Here is a 17,182-nt window from a genome sequence, read left to right as displayed (position 1 = left end):
GCTGCTAGTTTGAGATATATTAGAGATAATTTATACCATTTACCAAACATTGTTAGGGTAATCGATTCTAGAAGTCTCAGGTGGGCAAGTTATGTAGCCAGAATGGAAGAAAGTTCAAAGTTTTAACTAAAAATCCAATCAGAAAACGACCATAGGAAGACTTAGACACAGGTAGGAGGACAATATTAAGATGGAACTCACAGAAATAGTAATACAAATTAGAAATTGGATCCAGTTGGCTAAGGATAGAAATCAATGGTGAGTTTTTGTGAACGCGGCACTGAACCTCAGTGTTCCATAGTCCATAGTGCTAATTAGTTAGAAAATTTGAGGCAGTGAAGTCATCATCATCATCATCATAGGTATTCTGCCATTACTGGCAGGTTGCTTGCCAAACTAAGAAGCTTCCATGATTCGCAGCATTCCGCTAACCTCTTCGTCTTTACGTACGAAGACAGTGAAGTGAATAATCATTATTTAAGTGAAAGTGCGAAAGTAATATACAACTAAAATAACTTTCAGTCTCACTTAATAAAATTATTGTTATTTTGATCACTCAGCAGTATGAGGTCACTACTGAAGCGGAATATGAAAACAATTTGGCCATAAAAAATTTGCCATCCTAGACCATGGCCCATATTGGCCCATGTGTATTTATGCTCTAAATTACTTTAAATCGATTGACTCTCTATCAAGACATTTGGAATTTGTTGATAAAATAATTTGCCAGATGAAGGAAGCAGTATCTGGAAAGAAGTGGGCCAGAAAGTTTTCGAAAGTAGGAGAATGGCAGTTTAGATTGCTTTGAAACAAAGCTACCACTTTGCAATGTTTAGGCTCCGGCTCACTATCAGCAATAAGTCTCACCAATCTCAATTATGTTCACACTATCTCTGGTTCACATTTACTCAAACTTCGACATATTTACTTATCCTCAATAAGGCGCGCGCTCTCTCGGTCTTGCTCTCGATAACTTCATTGAGCTCACATTCGCTAACGGATAGGTCTTACTATCCGCAATGGAGCTTACACTCACTTGTGTCACCCTCAATAACCTCATTGAAATTCTATCAAATTCGAATTCTGATTCGCTACTCACTAATAGAGGATGAACTCGATTAAGCCCGAGCCGAGAGTCGGACTCTCAAGTTTGGATATCTGTGTTTTGAAAGCAGCGACACCCACTAGCTTCTAAGACATGTACTATTATTATTTAGAAAATTCGAGAAGTTTCCAAACAAATCTCATGAATATGCCTTGATAGTAATTACAAATACGTTAGTGATATATTTTTGTAAATAAATGGTATTGTTTTTATATATTGATAACACTTTGTAGGTATGATTTATAAGCTTGATGAATCTGTGGGGAAAGTAATGACTGCACTAGATGAAGCCGGAATGCTGGAGAACTCGGTAGTAATATTTAGCACAGACAATGGTGGTGCAACGCATGGTTATGATAGAAGTGCAGGATCAAATTGGCCTTTGAAAGCAGTGAGTATTTATGATAGAAGTGTCGGTCTTATTTGTTGTTTCTTTGTATATACTATAGTGTTACTTCACTTTCATATCCTCACGTTTAACATTTTCCCACTTTCTACACCTCATTTTGTCCTTTCAGTTTTCTATATTCACAATATATTAAAATCTTCGTTTTTATCTCTATGAAATTTTAATTCCCCGCTATTTAAGCAATGCCATGTGGTCTCTAGCGTAAAAGCAAGGTAACATCACAGACATACATGGATCGAGTTAGGTGATGCGTGAGTACCACGCTTCGATCAGTTGTTGATAAGAGTCTTTATTCTCACCAAGTATGCATGTTTTACTCGCAATATGGGAAAGACTAGGAAATCTAATAAAAGCGTACCTCGTGTTTCATCCTCTGAAGATGATGAACCCACTCAATTTCTGTCTAACAATGAGATTCCAGAACTTTGAGACATTCTGTAGACTAAGACCATGGCTCGCAAGAAGCTGCTACCCATAAAAAGATTGACAAGGTGGTTCCGAAATCTACTACTACTAATTCAGCTTTAAATGTCAAACCATAAGTCTCTCAAAATCTTGCCTTTGCTATTTCTAATAAGAACTAGCAGTGGCCTTTTTATACCCTTATGGATCTTATTCTATAAGGAGCCCATTTTCGTTCCAGTTCTGTAATTACCTTTAATGGGCATAGATAATGTTGCAGCAATTCTAATTACTAATTACTAACTAAATAATAATACATAACAACCAAGATTTTAACATCAGAACGAACACATAAATATAACAAACTAATCAACAAATCGATAGTAACCGAGATTTTTCTTCTTCCATAAATATTTTCTGTGTTGTCATATGTCGGATCTTTTCCTCGCAATTGCAATCCCTAATTCTTTGCTTTACTTCCCAACAATATTTCCCCCTTCAATTTTTTGAGTGGATGACCATTATTCCATTGATGTTCCTCAGTTCTGTGCCTTCTGCTGATTTGGTCATCCTGCTCCGTCTCTGTCCTAAGATCAACATTCTTACTACTTGCTTTAGTTTTGTTTGCTTTTCGATACTCTCGGCTTTTGACTTCCGGTATCACCGACTCCCTTCTTTGAATGATAGCTCCGTCTTCTCAAATAGGCCATTTGAATTTGGTTGAAGTTGAGTTAACCAGCTTATTCCTAATATGAACCTTACTATTATAACTTTCACCACCAACATTAATGACGAAACTGTTCTGCCTTCAAACTCCACTAGGACATTAATTTTTCCCCATTACTCTCAACTCTCTACCATTCGCATGAAATATTCTACACCTTGTAGGTAATAATTCCATCTCTCTAAAACTCTTTGTATACAGATTATATGTAATTACAATCTAGCTGCACTAGTATCTATCTCAAAATCAACGATCCTTTTACCAACGTCAATTCGTAGCCTCTCTTGTAACATCCTTTTTTCGATCAATGTTTTTATGAAATCCAGTCTCAGAAATCTGACTTCATCTTTTACATTCACAACACCCTGCTTATCTTCTTTCCTCTTGTCTTCTTCTTCCTCTCTGTTATCCCCTGATTTTTCTTTCCTTTTTCTTCTACTTTTCTGTTTCCCTTTTGATTGTTTTTTTTCTGTGGATCTTCCTTGCTCCCTCTGAAGAACTTCTCACAGACGTACTATTCATTGTTCACCTATCTTTCTCCGTCTCATAACTGCCACTACCTGTTGAATTCAATATTTTAGATGCTGATTTCTTGTCCATCTTTTTCCTAGTTCTTCTCTTCTGATCAAAGTCACCCACGGACACTGAGGTTATATTGACTTGTCCATCTGTATTAATGACCTTTCCGTCTCTTAACTCCCCAACATCATTTTTTTATTGAACCTTCTTCCTCTAGAACATAGCTTTGCAAAACGGTTACGTTGGTTACATTTGTAGGATAGCTCTGTGTCTGCTACTGCAATTTCTACATTTTTTAAGGATTTCTTTCTTCTTCTGCTCCTTACCGTAATCTTTCACAGGTTTCTTTCTCTTGTTTAATTTGGCAACACTTGTTTCTTCTCTAATTCTATATTAAAACCGGTTTCTCTTTCCAACATTTCCATCTGTGCACATATATGCTGTGCCTTGGTTTGTGTGAATGAGGGTTCTGCCAGTAACGTTTTGCGTGTCGACTCACTTGCTATCCCAATTACTAATTGATCCTTAATATTTTCTTGCAAGTTATTCTCAAATGCACATCTATTTGATTTTGTCTTAATTTTAATAAAAAAAAATCCTCAAAGGATTGTCCTCGCTTTTGTTTGGGCAAATTGGACTTAAATTGCTCTTCAATAAAATTAGTGGCTTGAGTATACTGCTTTCTTAATAACTCTACTAAGTCAATATATTTGATTTCTGAAACCTTTTTGAGTGCAACGATCTGTCTTAATTTCTGAAATACTGTTCAACCATTACTGAAATCAAAACTTAAACTCTCTTCTTATCAGGTATATCGTTAGCACTACATAATTGCTGAAAACGCTTAATATAGGATTCGATATCCTCTTCATCTGTATCAAATCCCTCAAAATAATGTCACTTGGTCATATGATGACTAGACTCAGCCATTCTGCTCAAAATAATTCCTTATCCTCGTTCGCCAAATTAATACTACATTTTTCTTTGCTATTTCTAATAAGATCCGTGGATACGTGCCAGTGGTCTTTTTATACTCTTATGGCTCTTATTCTAGTAATAAGAAGTTCGTTTCCGTTCCAGATCTGTAATTAACTTTAATAGGCATAAATACTATTGCAGCACTTATAATTACAATTAATAACTAAATAATAATATGTAACAAGTCACACACACTTAACATGTCAGAACTAATACACAAGCATAATCAACAATAACAAACAAACTAATCAACAAATCGATAGCAACTGAGATTTTCTTCTTCCATACATATTTTCCATGTAGCCATATCGGATGCTATTCTCGCCATTATAATCCCTAATTCATGGTCTGTACTTTCCAACATTCATCACAGCTTGCCTCCGCAACAACGCAAAATTAAACTGCCAACGTTTACATGTGACTTTCAGTGCCCCTACTACTTTGATTCTGTACGTCATCCAAGCAAAACTCATCAAACAAAAGATAATAATCCACCATCTCACAAGGATTCAGTCCAGCGCTGGTCCGCTGAAACTCATCAGATTCTTCTCTCACACAGTGCCGATCAAATTCGCAAAGTCGTCTTTGAAGGTATTATAATCCAAGTAAAATGATACAAGGTAGAAGAGTCCCGCAATGCATTTCCTTAATGCCAAAGGTTTTGCTGCGATACTTGATCAAGTAACTTGCTAGTGGATGATGATGAGATGAAGGGTGGGAGAATTCTAACAAACTCCTTGATATTTCACGACACAAACCCTTTGGTATTCTTTCAATCCCAAAGATTTTGCTGCGATACTTTACCAAAGAATTTGTTATTTTCAGAAAAAAAGGGGGACAGAGAATGATGAAGTAGAAGGATGCTAATGTGTGTGTATAGTGGATTGTGGAAAACGAGAAAATAAGGAAATTTTAAAGAAAGTGTTCAGTGTAAGCCCGAAGAAAATGGAAATAAAAGAATGAAGTGCTGTTATGGTTATAAAAGAATATTGTTACAACAATACTGGTATTTTTTTAAATATTAAATTGTCTTCATCCAAAATTGCTTATCCACTTTTTTCTTCATTATTACCGTCAAACATTCTATGATGTAATTATCTTGGGAAGTTATAATAATTGTCTGTTTATCTTGCTATTAACAATGTCAAGATTGCGTTAAAAAAATCTTCCGAGCTATACCAAACATTCTCATTTCTAACGAAAGTGATTTCTACGAGTTACAGACAAATGTTAGCAGGAAAACCTTAACAAGTGGTTTTAGATTTTGTTCTTAATGTCCTTATAAAGGATGTATCATAAGGATTTTTGTTTTCGTAAGTTGGTAGCACTGAACATTACATGATTTTCACCTCTCATCTTTGTGGTTAGTAGTAAGGATATTGGTTCGTAGTCACGGAACGCCGAATAGCACATGATCGTCATCTATTTTCTGTACGGGTCGGAATGGGGCGCTTCATGACGCAACAGCGTATTGTCATAATGAAAAACTTATTACAAATGTGGTGAATGTAGTGACAGGGGCGGCATTTAGGTGTAGCAGGAAGGAGAATCCCCCCCGCAAGAGTTTGAGGAATACATGTGCTTTAATCGATTGCCTACTAATATACTAGTAGAACACGTGAAAGTCTTATGTGGGTGATGCTCTTACCCCCCTCAAGTGAGGTCTGAAATGACGCCCCTGGAAGTACACCATATTATTTGCATTTTGCACGCTACTCCGAAAAATCTTCGGATCCAGGAGAGAAATCTTTGGTGCACCATTGCTTGTGTTTACATTGTGTTACTCCTTGCTTGATTTCGAACGTCTATGTTGAAAAGAGACGTGAAAGGACTGAATTGTTTTATAGGCCTAAGGGGCTCTGCAAAGAATTTTGAAGGAGGATTTGATTTTGAAGTTCCACTACTGGATCGAAGACAAATTAAATATCGATTAAGGCACACACTTTTGTCATTTGTTGTGTATTAAACAAGTTCAGCTAAAATTAGTAAAGAATTATTTGAGATCAACTATATTTCAAGAAATATTAAATGAACTAGCTTTGATGGCCATTGAAAACGGCATACTCAATGAAACGGATACGGATGAAATAATAATAGATTTTGACGAATTGAAAGTCAGAAAAGTGTCTTTATAACATGAACTTTTCAGTAACAAGAAAAAAGCTAACTACCATAACCTATCACTAGAAAATGCTGTATAAATATCCTTTTTAATGACACATAAGAGCATACCTCTTTGTCAAAATCAAACCTGTGCTAGTGTTAGACTTAAAGCTCATGAGTTTTATTGTTTCGACCTTTTTTACGTACTTGTCAAAATACATCTTACGTACGTATGTGACTTAGTTGTTTCTAGTGCTTATTTAATTTTAAAAAAATGCTATTAATTATTAAAATTGGAACTTCGTTCAGTAGTTATCCACAGTCAATTAGTTATAATTTCCCCATTTTTCGTTAATATTCACAGGGATACTACAGATATTGAAGAAATTTGCAATTGTTACAATTATTTGAAGAATTTTTGTCCATTACAACTTTCTACTCTTTTATTGTCATTTAGGTGGGGGCGCCTAAATATTGTTTGCTTACACTTATGAAATGTCTAGAACCGGTCCTGTGTAATTCAAAACTCGGCTTAAGATGATTATTTACTGTTAGTAATTAAAATAGAGGTCTGCAAGGGCGGGACTTTTAAATCCCAGTCAAGTCATAAAATGATTATTTCAGATCTTGGTCCAGTCTGATCTGAGTGAGTATATTATTCGAATAATATTATAATGGAAATGAAATTCATATCTCATAAATGAAATACAAATTGGACTAAAATGACCAAATGAATGTCAGTAACAGAAAGTTAGTCTACTAGAGAAAAGCGGTAGCCTAGCCTACATCTAACGTTGGCTCACATTGTAACTAGCCGTTTTGCCGAGTATTTGCAGCTCAATTCAACTGCTAAGGAGTGCAAAGTTGGAATTTGAATAAATGACGGGAAATTGTCAGTTGACCAATATGTTATAAATTACGTCGAACCAACGTACTTTAACTCTGTTTATTATTATTATTATTATTATTATTATTATTATTATTATTATTATTATTATTATTATTATTATTATTATTATTATTATTATTATTATATTATTGCAATTCTCAATCATGCCCAAGTGAATTGTAAGGGAACTTCGGTGTAGCTAACTTATGTTGTTTAAGACATTAACTGAAAAACATGAAGACTTTTTAAAATTTATGCTCATGCTTGAAATCCTCTTTATTCTAGATCGGACATTAGTTCGTGCAGAATTCTATTAGTATTTACTTTCTACCTAGACATATAGCTATTCCCCATTAGTAATTCATAGATTCTACAATATTTAATGTTTAATTTTAAGTTATTATAATTAATACTTTTGTTTACTACAGACGAAAGGGACCTTATTTGAAGGTGGAGTACGAGGTGTAGGTTTCGTCTGGAGCCCTCTTCTCTCTGCTCCTCAACGAGTATCGAACGAGTTCATGCACATCGAAGACTGGCTTCCAACTATCCTTGCTGCTATAGGTAAGCCTATCTTTGTTCTTACATATGGATCAAACTGCACGTTAGGTTGTAGGTTCAATTCCTGCTTACGTAGCTTTCGTGCTTTGAAATTTGGAACTTTTAACACAGCAGGGAATTAAATCACTTAAACTTACGTATATTGATCCATGTTCAAGACCTTGAACAACCTTTCTTTCAGATGCTCTACATATATAATCCATAAGTACGTTTTCGCCAAAGTATAATATTTTTGTCCCTTTGTAGCTATATTTTATGTAAGTTGATGTGTCAAAAAAAATTATTCAAATGATAAAATATAGATTATTTTAAGTGAATGCTCAGGTTCTTTGAATGTGACTATCCGTCCTACTTTAATCGTTGCAAAAGATAGTATTAGAAGTATTGTTCGTTCAGAGGAGTTTATGCTCATCTAAAATTAAAGCTTGGTTACGATATCAAATTTATTACACAAAAAAACATTATTAAAGTCTGGAGTTGACTTTGCACATATTCGTTGTCTGTAAGTAGGCCTATTTACAAACTGTTAAATGCTTACTTCTTCCTTTACAAGTGAACGAAGTAGCCACAATAGGAGAAATAAAAGCTGATTTGTAGTCTAGAAAATCCGGAGAGGCGAAATTAAGGATTGTATATCACACACAGGATTTTCTGCACAAGGCTATGTAGAGGTTTGTTGCTTAGCCAGGTCCAATCTGTAAAACGGAAATCATATGTGTCCTCCGTCAGCACGTGTAGGATACAGAAAATTATGGTAGATAAACATTATTTGGTTTTGTACGGACATTACGTAGCTCCATTCTTATATACACTCATGTCCAAAATTGTTGTCGCATGTCTATAAATATGTTGTTCTAAAAATATAATTTCACAACGAATTCGCCCGGTATGTCTTATAATGTTAGTATTGTATAATCAGCAAAGACATGTATGTGGCAAATTTCATGTCAAAAGAGCAGTAAATAAGAACAATAAAACGAAAATAAAACTTTCTTGTCCATTTAGCAACATTTTGTTTTGTTCGTACTAATTTTCGTATTCTTTTCCTATGAAATTTACCGCAAATATACATTTCCGATTATACATATAGTATCAGTATTAAAAGTACCCTGCAAAATCATTATCAAATTATATTCTTACAAGAAGACAGTTATAGATATGCGACAATCATTTTGGACATGAGTGTACGATCTAGGTGTTCCTTCTGGCCGAAAATAAATAACATTTCCAAATTCATCCCATTCGGCTGCGGGCCAGGGGTCACCGGTGGGGGGTACCGAGATATGTAAAAATAATCCAAAATGACCGATATTAGTGTAAAATGCATAGTTTTCCGGGTCGCTGAGCTCAATGGTGAAACTCAAAATCGCGTATACTTTGAAATTTAGCTCCCGTCAGGTAAGGAACGGGGGCATAATAGAGGGGTCATCGAGACATGCAAAAATAATCCAAAATGACCGATATTAATGTCAAATCCATAGTGTTTGCTGTCGCTGAGATGAATAGTGATACTCGCACAGGCGTTGACTTCCAAATACAGCCTTCATCGGCTGTGCACCAGAGGAGTTTTTTTTATTTGAACCAGGGGGTCTGAGGGGGCGTTTACCGGAACATGTAAAAGTAGTAGAAAATGACCGATATTTTTTTCTTTCGTTGCTTAGTTTGTTTACATAGATTTTTTATCTGACCCGTACGAAGAATACAGTGGCGTATTTAGGGGGGCTTCCGGGCTTAAGCCCCCCCGAAATCTTACTTACAATAGTAAAGTATATGAAATATCTTGCAGAATTTTCACATTTTCAGACAAAGCCCCCCCCCCGAAAGAGGAAAAGCCCCTCCCGAAACAAAATTGTAAATACGCCACTGGAAGGATAGGTATTTCAGCTAGTATAAAATAGTGCTAAAACCTAGAATTATGTTGAATTCACTAAATTTAATTACATATACACTCGTACATCCCTAAACACACCACTTCACTCGTATATTACACTGCAAAATAATGAAAAGTTAGAAGTTGTTTCTTATTACTTTCTTTTTAATCAATATTCCTTACTATTAGAAAGAAAAAAGTCGTTTTAGGAACTAGATTTCCGTGCAATTAAAGAATAACTTGTGAAATACTTTTTTTCTTTTTTGGGGGGGGGGATGTTATTTCAATTAGTTTCAAAGCGGCTGACTAACATATCGAGAGTTTATAAGAGGAAATGAAAGTACGCTGGAATTATTGCGTTTCAATAGGTTAATTTTTGGGCCATTTTCAGTGGCAATTAAAACCCAATTCCTGTAACTTTCGTAACTTAATGGGAAGACAACTAATACGTACTCACGTAACATTAAATATTATGTGGCATCATTTTTTCTATGAACCAGTACTGTAATACATACAAAAACTTTACATTTCCAAATGATATACATTAATGGGTCACTTCAAAAAAGTGGGGGGGCAATTGCCCCCTTTGTCCCCCCCCTAATCGCATCCCATGATCAAGGATAAGAGGAATGTTAAAATATTTACTTTCAGTTATGGTGCTTACGAACCCAAACTGGGCTGGCGGCCAACTGTTATATCATTTACCGTGCTTATGCGCCGCACTGTCGGCCTTGAGCGAAAAAAAAAAACGAACGGTGTGTGTCAAATAGTGGAATTTGTGTCCAGAAGTTATAGAATAAGATTTTACATTACACTTACACTTATACTAACGTATAAAGTTTTAATACGTTGTAAGAAACTAGAGGTTACATACTGTTGTTGACGACACCCTATTTCCGAGTTATTGCTGTTTGCAATAACACTGCACATACAAATTCTTTTGCATATTTTAACGAATGTGATGCTACAAATCACAGATCAAATATGCACTCACTTTAGCTTGAACGCAATCAATCTTCATGCACACGAAACAAATCTGTAAACAGTGCAAGCTGAGATCAATCAGGACCACACATAGAAGATCAAAGTACAGTATTACAGAAAAGTAAAAAAAAATGGAAGAAAGAAAAGAAACATCTGAGTACTTCAAATCTTCGTTCAGAGCGTAGAATATAAATGTATCAGTCAAAAGAAGACAGCACAATCGTACATGCATTACTCTTACATAGACATTGCAGTTTCTCAAATTTCTTCTACAGAAAGTTCAGAATTTCTAAGTATAGAAGGTTTGTCCTTCGCCGTCGACACCTCCTGAGATGAAGTTTATGCTCTCTTAGTGAACAGGCTTTGGCTACAGTCCCTGATTAACGATTACTGGAGAGTACCTTCAACACGCACCACGACCTTTACCAGGACTACTCAAACACTCCCCTGTAGACCCCTCTTCGGTTCCCCCAACATAGTGAAGAAGAAGAAAGATCAAAGGCTACTACCAAACTCAACGGAAAACAGACACAAGAAAATGACAGCCCCGCTAAGGTAGACCCTTCTCTAAAAGACAAAGCAACACCGAGATCTTCTTCCAACTTTGCCTGCAGCATGTAGAGACTCCTTCCACAGCGATCCCTTCAAACCTGGAAAGCCTCTCACTCAGAAACTGTGGATTGAAGGACTTTCTTAACAAAGCCACTTTTGCCAAAGACGATAAAGAAATTCACTTTTTAAGTCTTCGGATGTGATCTCAAAAACATTTCTCAAACAGCTTGGTGATAACATCAAATCATCTGGATGGAATGCACAATTCCCTGACGGAGACCTACTTGAAAAATTCTATAAAGATCATGGAGACTCTGATGAAAATGTAATGCAGGGTGTTCCCCGGCGAAGCAGTACGAAAGTGATGCCCCTCTTCAAACAAATGAAGATACTAACCCGCCTCGCCTATATTCAGGAGAACAGTAATGAAGAAAAAAACGCCTCACATCACACCAAAACAATAGTAGACAAAACACATATAAACTAGATATTTATAAAATATTTTAGTGTTAATATTTCAGAAAACAAATATTCTTGAAGACATATTATCCACTCACATATACACGCATGTGTGTTATTTTAACCCCGAAAAAAAGATACAAATAAGAAGCCATAGACACATCTAATTCACAATTCAGTTCATCAAAAAAAGAAAAAGAAAAAAGAAAGAATAGCAGCCAATGCAAACAGGAAAATAAAGAAGAGGAGCGGAAATTCATCGCGACATAGCAAGAACATCAGAGAGTGCACCAGGAAACAAGAAGAGAACTGATTAATGATATAGGAATAAAACATACAAACAACCTCTCGGCCCAATATATCGCCACCCGCCCAAGTGATGACGTGAAAAGCTTACATACTCATCAGCAAAATTTCAGAAAACAAAAAGGTTTCCATCGGACGAAGTAGCAGTTAGTGTTAAGTTATTTCAACTCCTTTGGTGACGTACTTACACTGTAGCCTGTAAGCATATCAAATTCTGCCAAACCATCTGTGTTTGTTACACACAAAATTAAATGTACACACAAAACCTTCTGTGCACTCGTATATATATTTCACCGATAAAAATTGAAACACCAGGGTGCCATGAAAATCTGAAGTTGGTCTCCTACCTTTTAGTAGAATGAGCTTTAGCTGAAAGGATAGTAACGTTTTTTTTAAGTGTGTGTGCACATAAGGTACAGTTTATTGTTGGTCTCATAATTTAGATCACGTGATGCTCTAATATTTTCAGTGAATATACATTGATTTATGAAATTATGTCACACATTTTGTAAGTGCTATATATTTTGTTCAAGGTGAAGATCCATCTTCTCTTGAAGAGAAAATCGATGGCATTAATCAGTGGTCCATGATATCGGAAGGAACAGCTTCTAGGCGATCACAAATTCTTCATAATATCGATGATATTTATGAAGTAAGTGCAATCCGAGTAGACGATTGGAAACTATTGAATGGTAAGTTTATTTTTAAATTACTTTCTTCTGTATTACTATACTAAAATAATGAAGTTAATAAGTATAGTAATCATAATCTAAGTTTTTAAAAAGTACAGATTAAATTAAGTAATATGTACATTTACCTTAATATTACGAAACTATATTCCCGAGATATGTCAGTTGTGGTTGCTAACCCAACAAATACTCAAAAATGTATAGTTGAGCTACAATAGACGGGGCACAATACAATACAGAAAATAGACAGTGGATACTGAAAAGCAATATGTATATATGAACTTTAGTAAAAGAATAGACAGTATATCTATTTACTGATATAATGGCAAAGCTTATTTAGTAATTATTATTTATTGAATATGTTAATATAGGATACACATTTTATGAATATAATCTTTACCTTTCAATAGCCCAAGGCATATTTTTGTCAACCTTTCAAATAGTATACTGTCATTGGCCGACATTGCCACACTCACTGCAACAAACTACGATGGAATACGGACATATGAATTTCATTCCATTCCTCGCACTTTTCTCTTAGATTAGTGAAGTTATGAGGATGGTGATGTTCTAGATAGTCGTTTTAACAGCCCAAATATATAGAAATCTATTGAGCTGTTTTGAGGTCTTTTAAAATGAATGCCATTAAATGGGATAAGACGGATTACCGTTTCCTCTGCATGTCATGATAAACAGGAGGTATGATCTAGCAGTGTGGCTGGAACTTTTTTCCACGTGAATCTGTATCTGATTCTTGTTGGCTTCTTAAAAACGATGCATATCTTTCCGATATATAGGGATCATAATGGATTCCTGGAAGTAGAAAGGATTAATCTTACACTTTTATGCAACATACGTGCCTCCAATAGTCCCTCGTACCGTACCCGACAACAATCACAATTCCATGCAGAAACCTTCCTTGGACTGGTGATAAACTGGGTAAGTCCCTTTTCGGGATTTTCACGGTACGTAATTGCTCGAATGTTCATTACGCGTAAAATAAATATGGACTTCATCCATCTATCATTTTCCCCCTTTCCTCAAGTGTCTTTCGTACAGTTCGGTAGCTTGCCTTGTGTTCAGAAATATGGCACACGAGAAAGTTTTGAACCTGGTCGTTTGCATCGCAGGCCAAGGCATAGTAATATCTACTATATTCGTACTTCTCCCGTTTTCGGATGAGTTATCACTCTACCTTCCAGACCTGCCCTATAGCTGATATATTATTGTTAGGATTGCCTGTTCATTTCACTTTAATTGGGATTCTCTTCTCACATCGCAGGTGCGATCATACGCAATAACCCTCTAAAGAAGGGTGATGAATGAAGGCCATCGGACTCGATGGCTCTAGTATCCGAACCATCAAACTCTAGACTGGACTTAGAGTCTCCCAGTTGTATCTACTGATGGCGGGAGTCTTCCCACGGAGTAGAGGCCTCCAGAAGAAGTGTTGGCACCCGAGCGTTGTAAGGCTAGCTCACTCTAGGAGTACAGTGACTCCAAATTACCGAATCCCACGGTTTGACACAATCCTGCAGAGACCAATCCAGTCCAGGACTCCGAGCTGACCATAGATGGCTTAGCTCGTGGCCCTGCCTACATTCTGGTGATTCAAAAGCACCCAGAGGTCATGGGAATGCACCCAAGCTCTACCTCCCGGACCCAAGGGAACGCATTTCTCGCCCATTAGAGAGGTTCCCGAAGGCTTCTACTCCCGCGGTAGGGTTCAACGGAAGGTTAATGTCCTGCCTACCTCATTTTAGAAAGAGGTGCATCATACATTAGCGGTACCAATGGCTGATGTAGACCATGTGTTATTGCCATTTGAGAGACACCAATCGCTCTTCCCGTAGGGCCGGCTGCAATTGTCTTCTTCACATAGACAACTCCACTGTGAGGTACGATGTACACTACCGGATCCAATGCTTTGTATAAATGACCCGTTTGGAAGGCTAGTAACCACGCAGGTTGGCACCTCGCCTCTTTGGTAGGGAATCCTAACATTTCCATTTGTTCATCACTTTGCCATTTTGCCCAATAAGAAGAGCAATGACATAGAAGCTATGATATACTTCTCCCAAACCATGGATTTTACCTTTAGCAATGAGCACTTGAGAGCCGGCCGGAGCATTTTCTACTTCGGCCTCTTCCCTTTTTCTCAACAGTAGATTGGGACCGGTCGTGGTGGGGTTTGCAAGTCAAGGCAGTGACAAGTGATATAGTTGATAGCGGGTAGCGCGAAATTTAATCTCTGAACCATGTCACATTGGGTTGGTTGATTCTTCTAGCCTGCCAGTCCACGAATTCCTCGACGTATCTTAGGCGACACTTTCCCTGGTAACCTCGAAAGAGACTTTTCTATGGCGAATATTTTTACATGAGCCCATTTGTGTTTGCCTGGGCATGGTTTCTTTAGATATTGCCACTCGGATGGTTAAAACTATTCCTGCCGGTGTTTATTATTCATTTACATGAAAAATATGCGTGGACAACAGTCATGATGTGTCCTTCACAACAGTTCACTTTCGACAGCATTTCATTAGCGCCATCATGACCATCTGTCGTCTGCAAGCTGAGTCACCAAACTGAAAATGAGATCGGTTTCATGGTTTTGGCTTATTTATATATGTAACAGCGGTGTTGCCAAATCTACTTAGTGCACACCGATAAACCTTCCGAATTATTTTTTCGTTCACTGCAATATACATGTGTATATTTCTATACTGCTAAAAAAAATCTAGTAATATTACTGGGCCTATAGTTTTGCCATTAGCAATCAAGGCCTTTGTTAGGTTGCATAGTATCGCATCAGGCTGAAAAGTCATTATTTGGATTTTTTTGTAGTCGATATATGTGTTAAATAACTTATCAGTTTCTAATATCTGTATTTGATCGCACTGAATCTAAATTATTTAATGACAAGTTGACTGTTCGATTGCAATTGAAACCGTAGTTGCTACTTTCTTTGACTTGTATCAAATAACATAACTCAACTCACCAACTGAACTGAACTGGCTCGTCTCTTTTCTTGACAGGAACTATTGCTGGAGGAGCGTACGACGGCTGGTGGGGGCCATCTGGCAGAGAAGGTAGTTATAATGTATCTGCCGTACTTGACAGTGTGGTAGGGCACATCCTTGAAAAATCACTACGTCCTTTACCAGGTGAATCAACAATTCTTAACATGCGTGCCTCAGTCGACATAAGTTGCGACGATATACAAAATGGTACTGCATGCCACCCACGTAAGCAACCATGTTTATTTAATATCACAGCAGATCCTTGTGAGAAGAACAATGTAGCTGCAGATCATCCGGATGTGGTGAGTCGCATGTTGGGATTGATCGATAAGCACAGAAAAACTGCAGTAAATCCTTTAAATGTAGACGGGGATCCACTGAGCAATCCTCGCTATTGGAATTATGTTTGGACGAACTGGAAAGATTATCCTCAACCAATTGTTCCTCCAGGGGCTGTTTTAGAAATACCAAAAACTACATCTTACTGAGTTCCATAAATGCATCTAATTTGATCATTCTATGGTCCTTAATGGAAAATAGCTGCAACATATTTTCTGTTGTTGAAGTTAGAGATGAGAAATTTGAAATTTATTGAGGTCACTACCGCTATCCATAAGAAGTCTACCCTTCTGTACATAGTTTGTTAATTATATCTAATTTTTAAAATGACTATGAATTTTTATTAAGTTATTCGTATTTTTATATGTTTTATATAGTTTTCTTAAATATATCTAATTACATGATGATTCTTTGTAGTATCTTCTTCCTGAAACCCTACTGAATAAAAATGTTTGAAGTAACATCGATTATATCGTTATAATCTTCCTTCACTTTCTGAACTTTTCTTTTGTTCCGGGATAGTTATAGGTAGAAGATATCGAATTAGGATATTACTCCTCTAATCTCAGCTTCGGATCGAAATTAGAAATGACAAAGAAGAAACAAAATAGATTATTTCGGTGTAGTCGATGCTGCTAACCAGCATTGCTACACACATGTCTGTACCTGTATCAGATTTTATAATGTATATTGTAGTTTTGAACTGTACACCCACGTCTCAAAAATATAATTGAAGACTCGCTGTAGAAAGCAATGTAAGTGCCACCTTGAAATTGTTTCACTTATTTTATTTTTTCAAATACGTTTATGCCTTAGTTAGATTTTCATACTTCGTTATATGCTAGGTTATATTTCTAAGCAATAGTATTTTCTATTTTGTGACGCTTAGGCACAATTTATTATCTTTTGTCACTACTGTTACAGCAACTTTTGTTTTCGTCACAGGACCGTATCCAGAGGAGGTCTAGGTGGCCGCCCCCCCTAGATTTTTGCTGGCCCCTAAAATTTTCACGGTATTCTTCTAAATGATGTATAATATGGTGATGAACTATAATATGGTTGGATAGACCCCCCCTAATTTCAGCCCCCCTACATTTTGGGGCTGGCCACCGGCCTGTTTCGATACTTACACTGTTTGCTAACAGCGAGTCTTCAATTTATCTTGATGATTGTTGATGACTTTTAAAATAAACAGTTCTTAAGTCCTAAAGTTCTAACCCTTCCTAAAGTTCTAACCCTGAAAATTTGTGCACGAGTCGTAAATTATAAGTCT

General features: G+C 36.5%; 1 protein-coding gene across 5 annotated transcripts in view; it reads left to right on the top strand.

Annotated features, from left to right (window-relative positions):
* Positions 1–16,316, top strand: part of LOC145673208 (arylsulfatase I-like) — a 58,364-nt gene extending 42,048 nt beyond the window's left edge. For 4 of the 5 annotated variants that reach the window (XM_081742688.1, XM_081742687.1, XM_081742689.1 and 1 more), the window contains 4 exons: positions 1,339–1,496; positions 7,558–7,693; positions 12,395–12,553; positions 15,586–16,316. In XM_081742688.1, coding sequence (XP_081598814.1) covers positions 1,339–1,496; positions 7,558–7,693; positions 12,395–12,553; positions 15,586–16,058 — 926 coding nt within the window. In that variant the 3' untranslated portion in view covers positions 16,059–16,316. The remainder of the gene's footprint in view (positions 1–1,338; positions 1,497–7,557; positions 7,694–12,394; positions 12,554–15,585) is intronic. The other variant, XM_081742691.1, reaches the window with a different exon arrangement.
* The last annotated feature ends 866 nt before the right edge of the window (positions 16,317–17,182 follow it).

The sequence above is a fragment of the Thermobia domestica genome, chromosome 16 (assembly GCF_964235325.1).
Source record: "Thermobia domestica chromosome 16, izTheDome1.hap1.1, whole genome shotgun sequence".
In the NCBI taxonomy this organism is placed as follows: Eukaryota; Metazoa; Arthropoda; class Insecta; order Zygentoma; family Lepismatidae; genus Thermobia; species Thermobia domestica.
The sequence above is the reverse complement of the archived record's forward strand: the minus strand, read 5'-3'. Positions and strand labels throughout refer to the sequence as shown.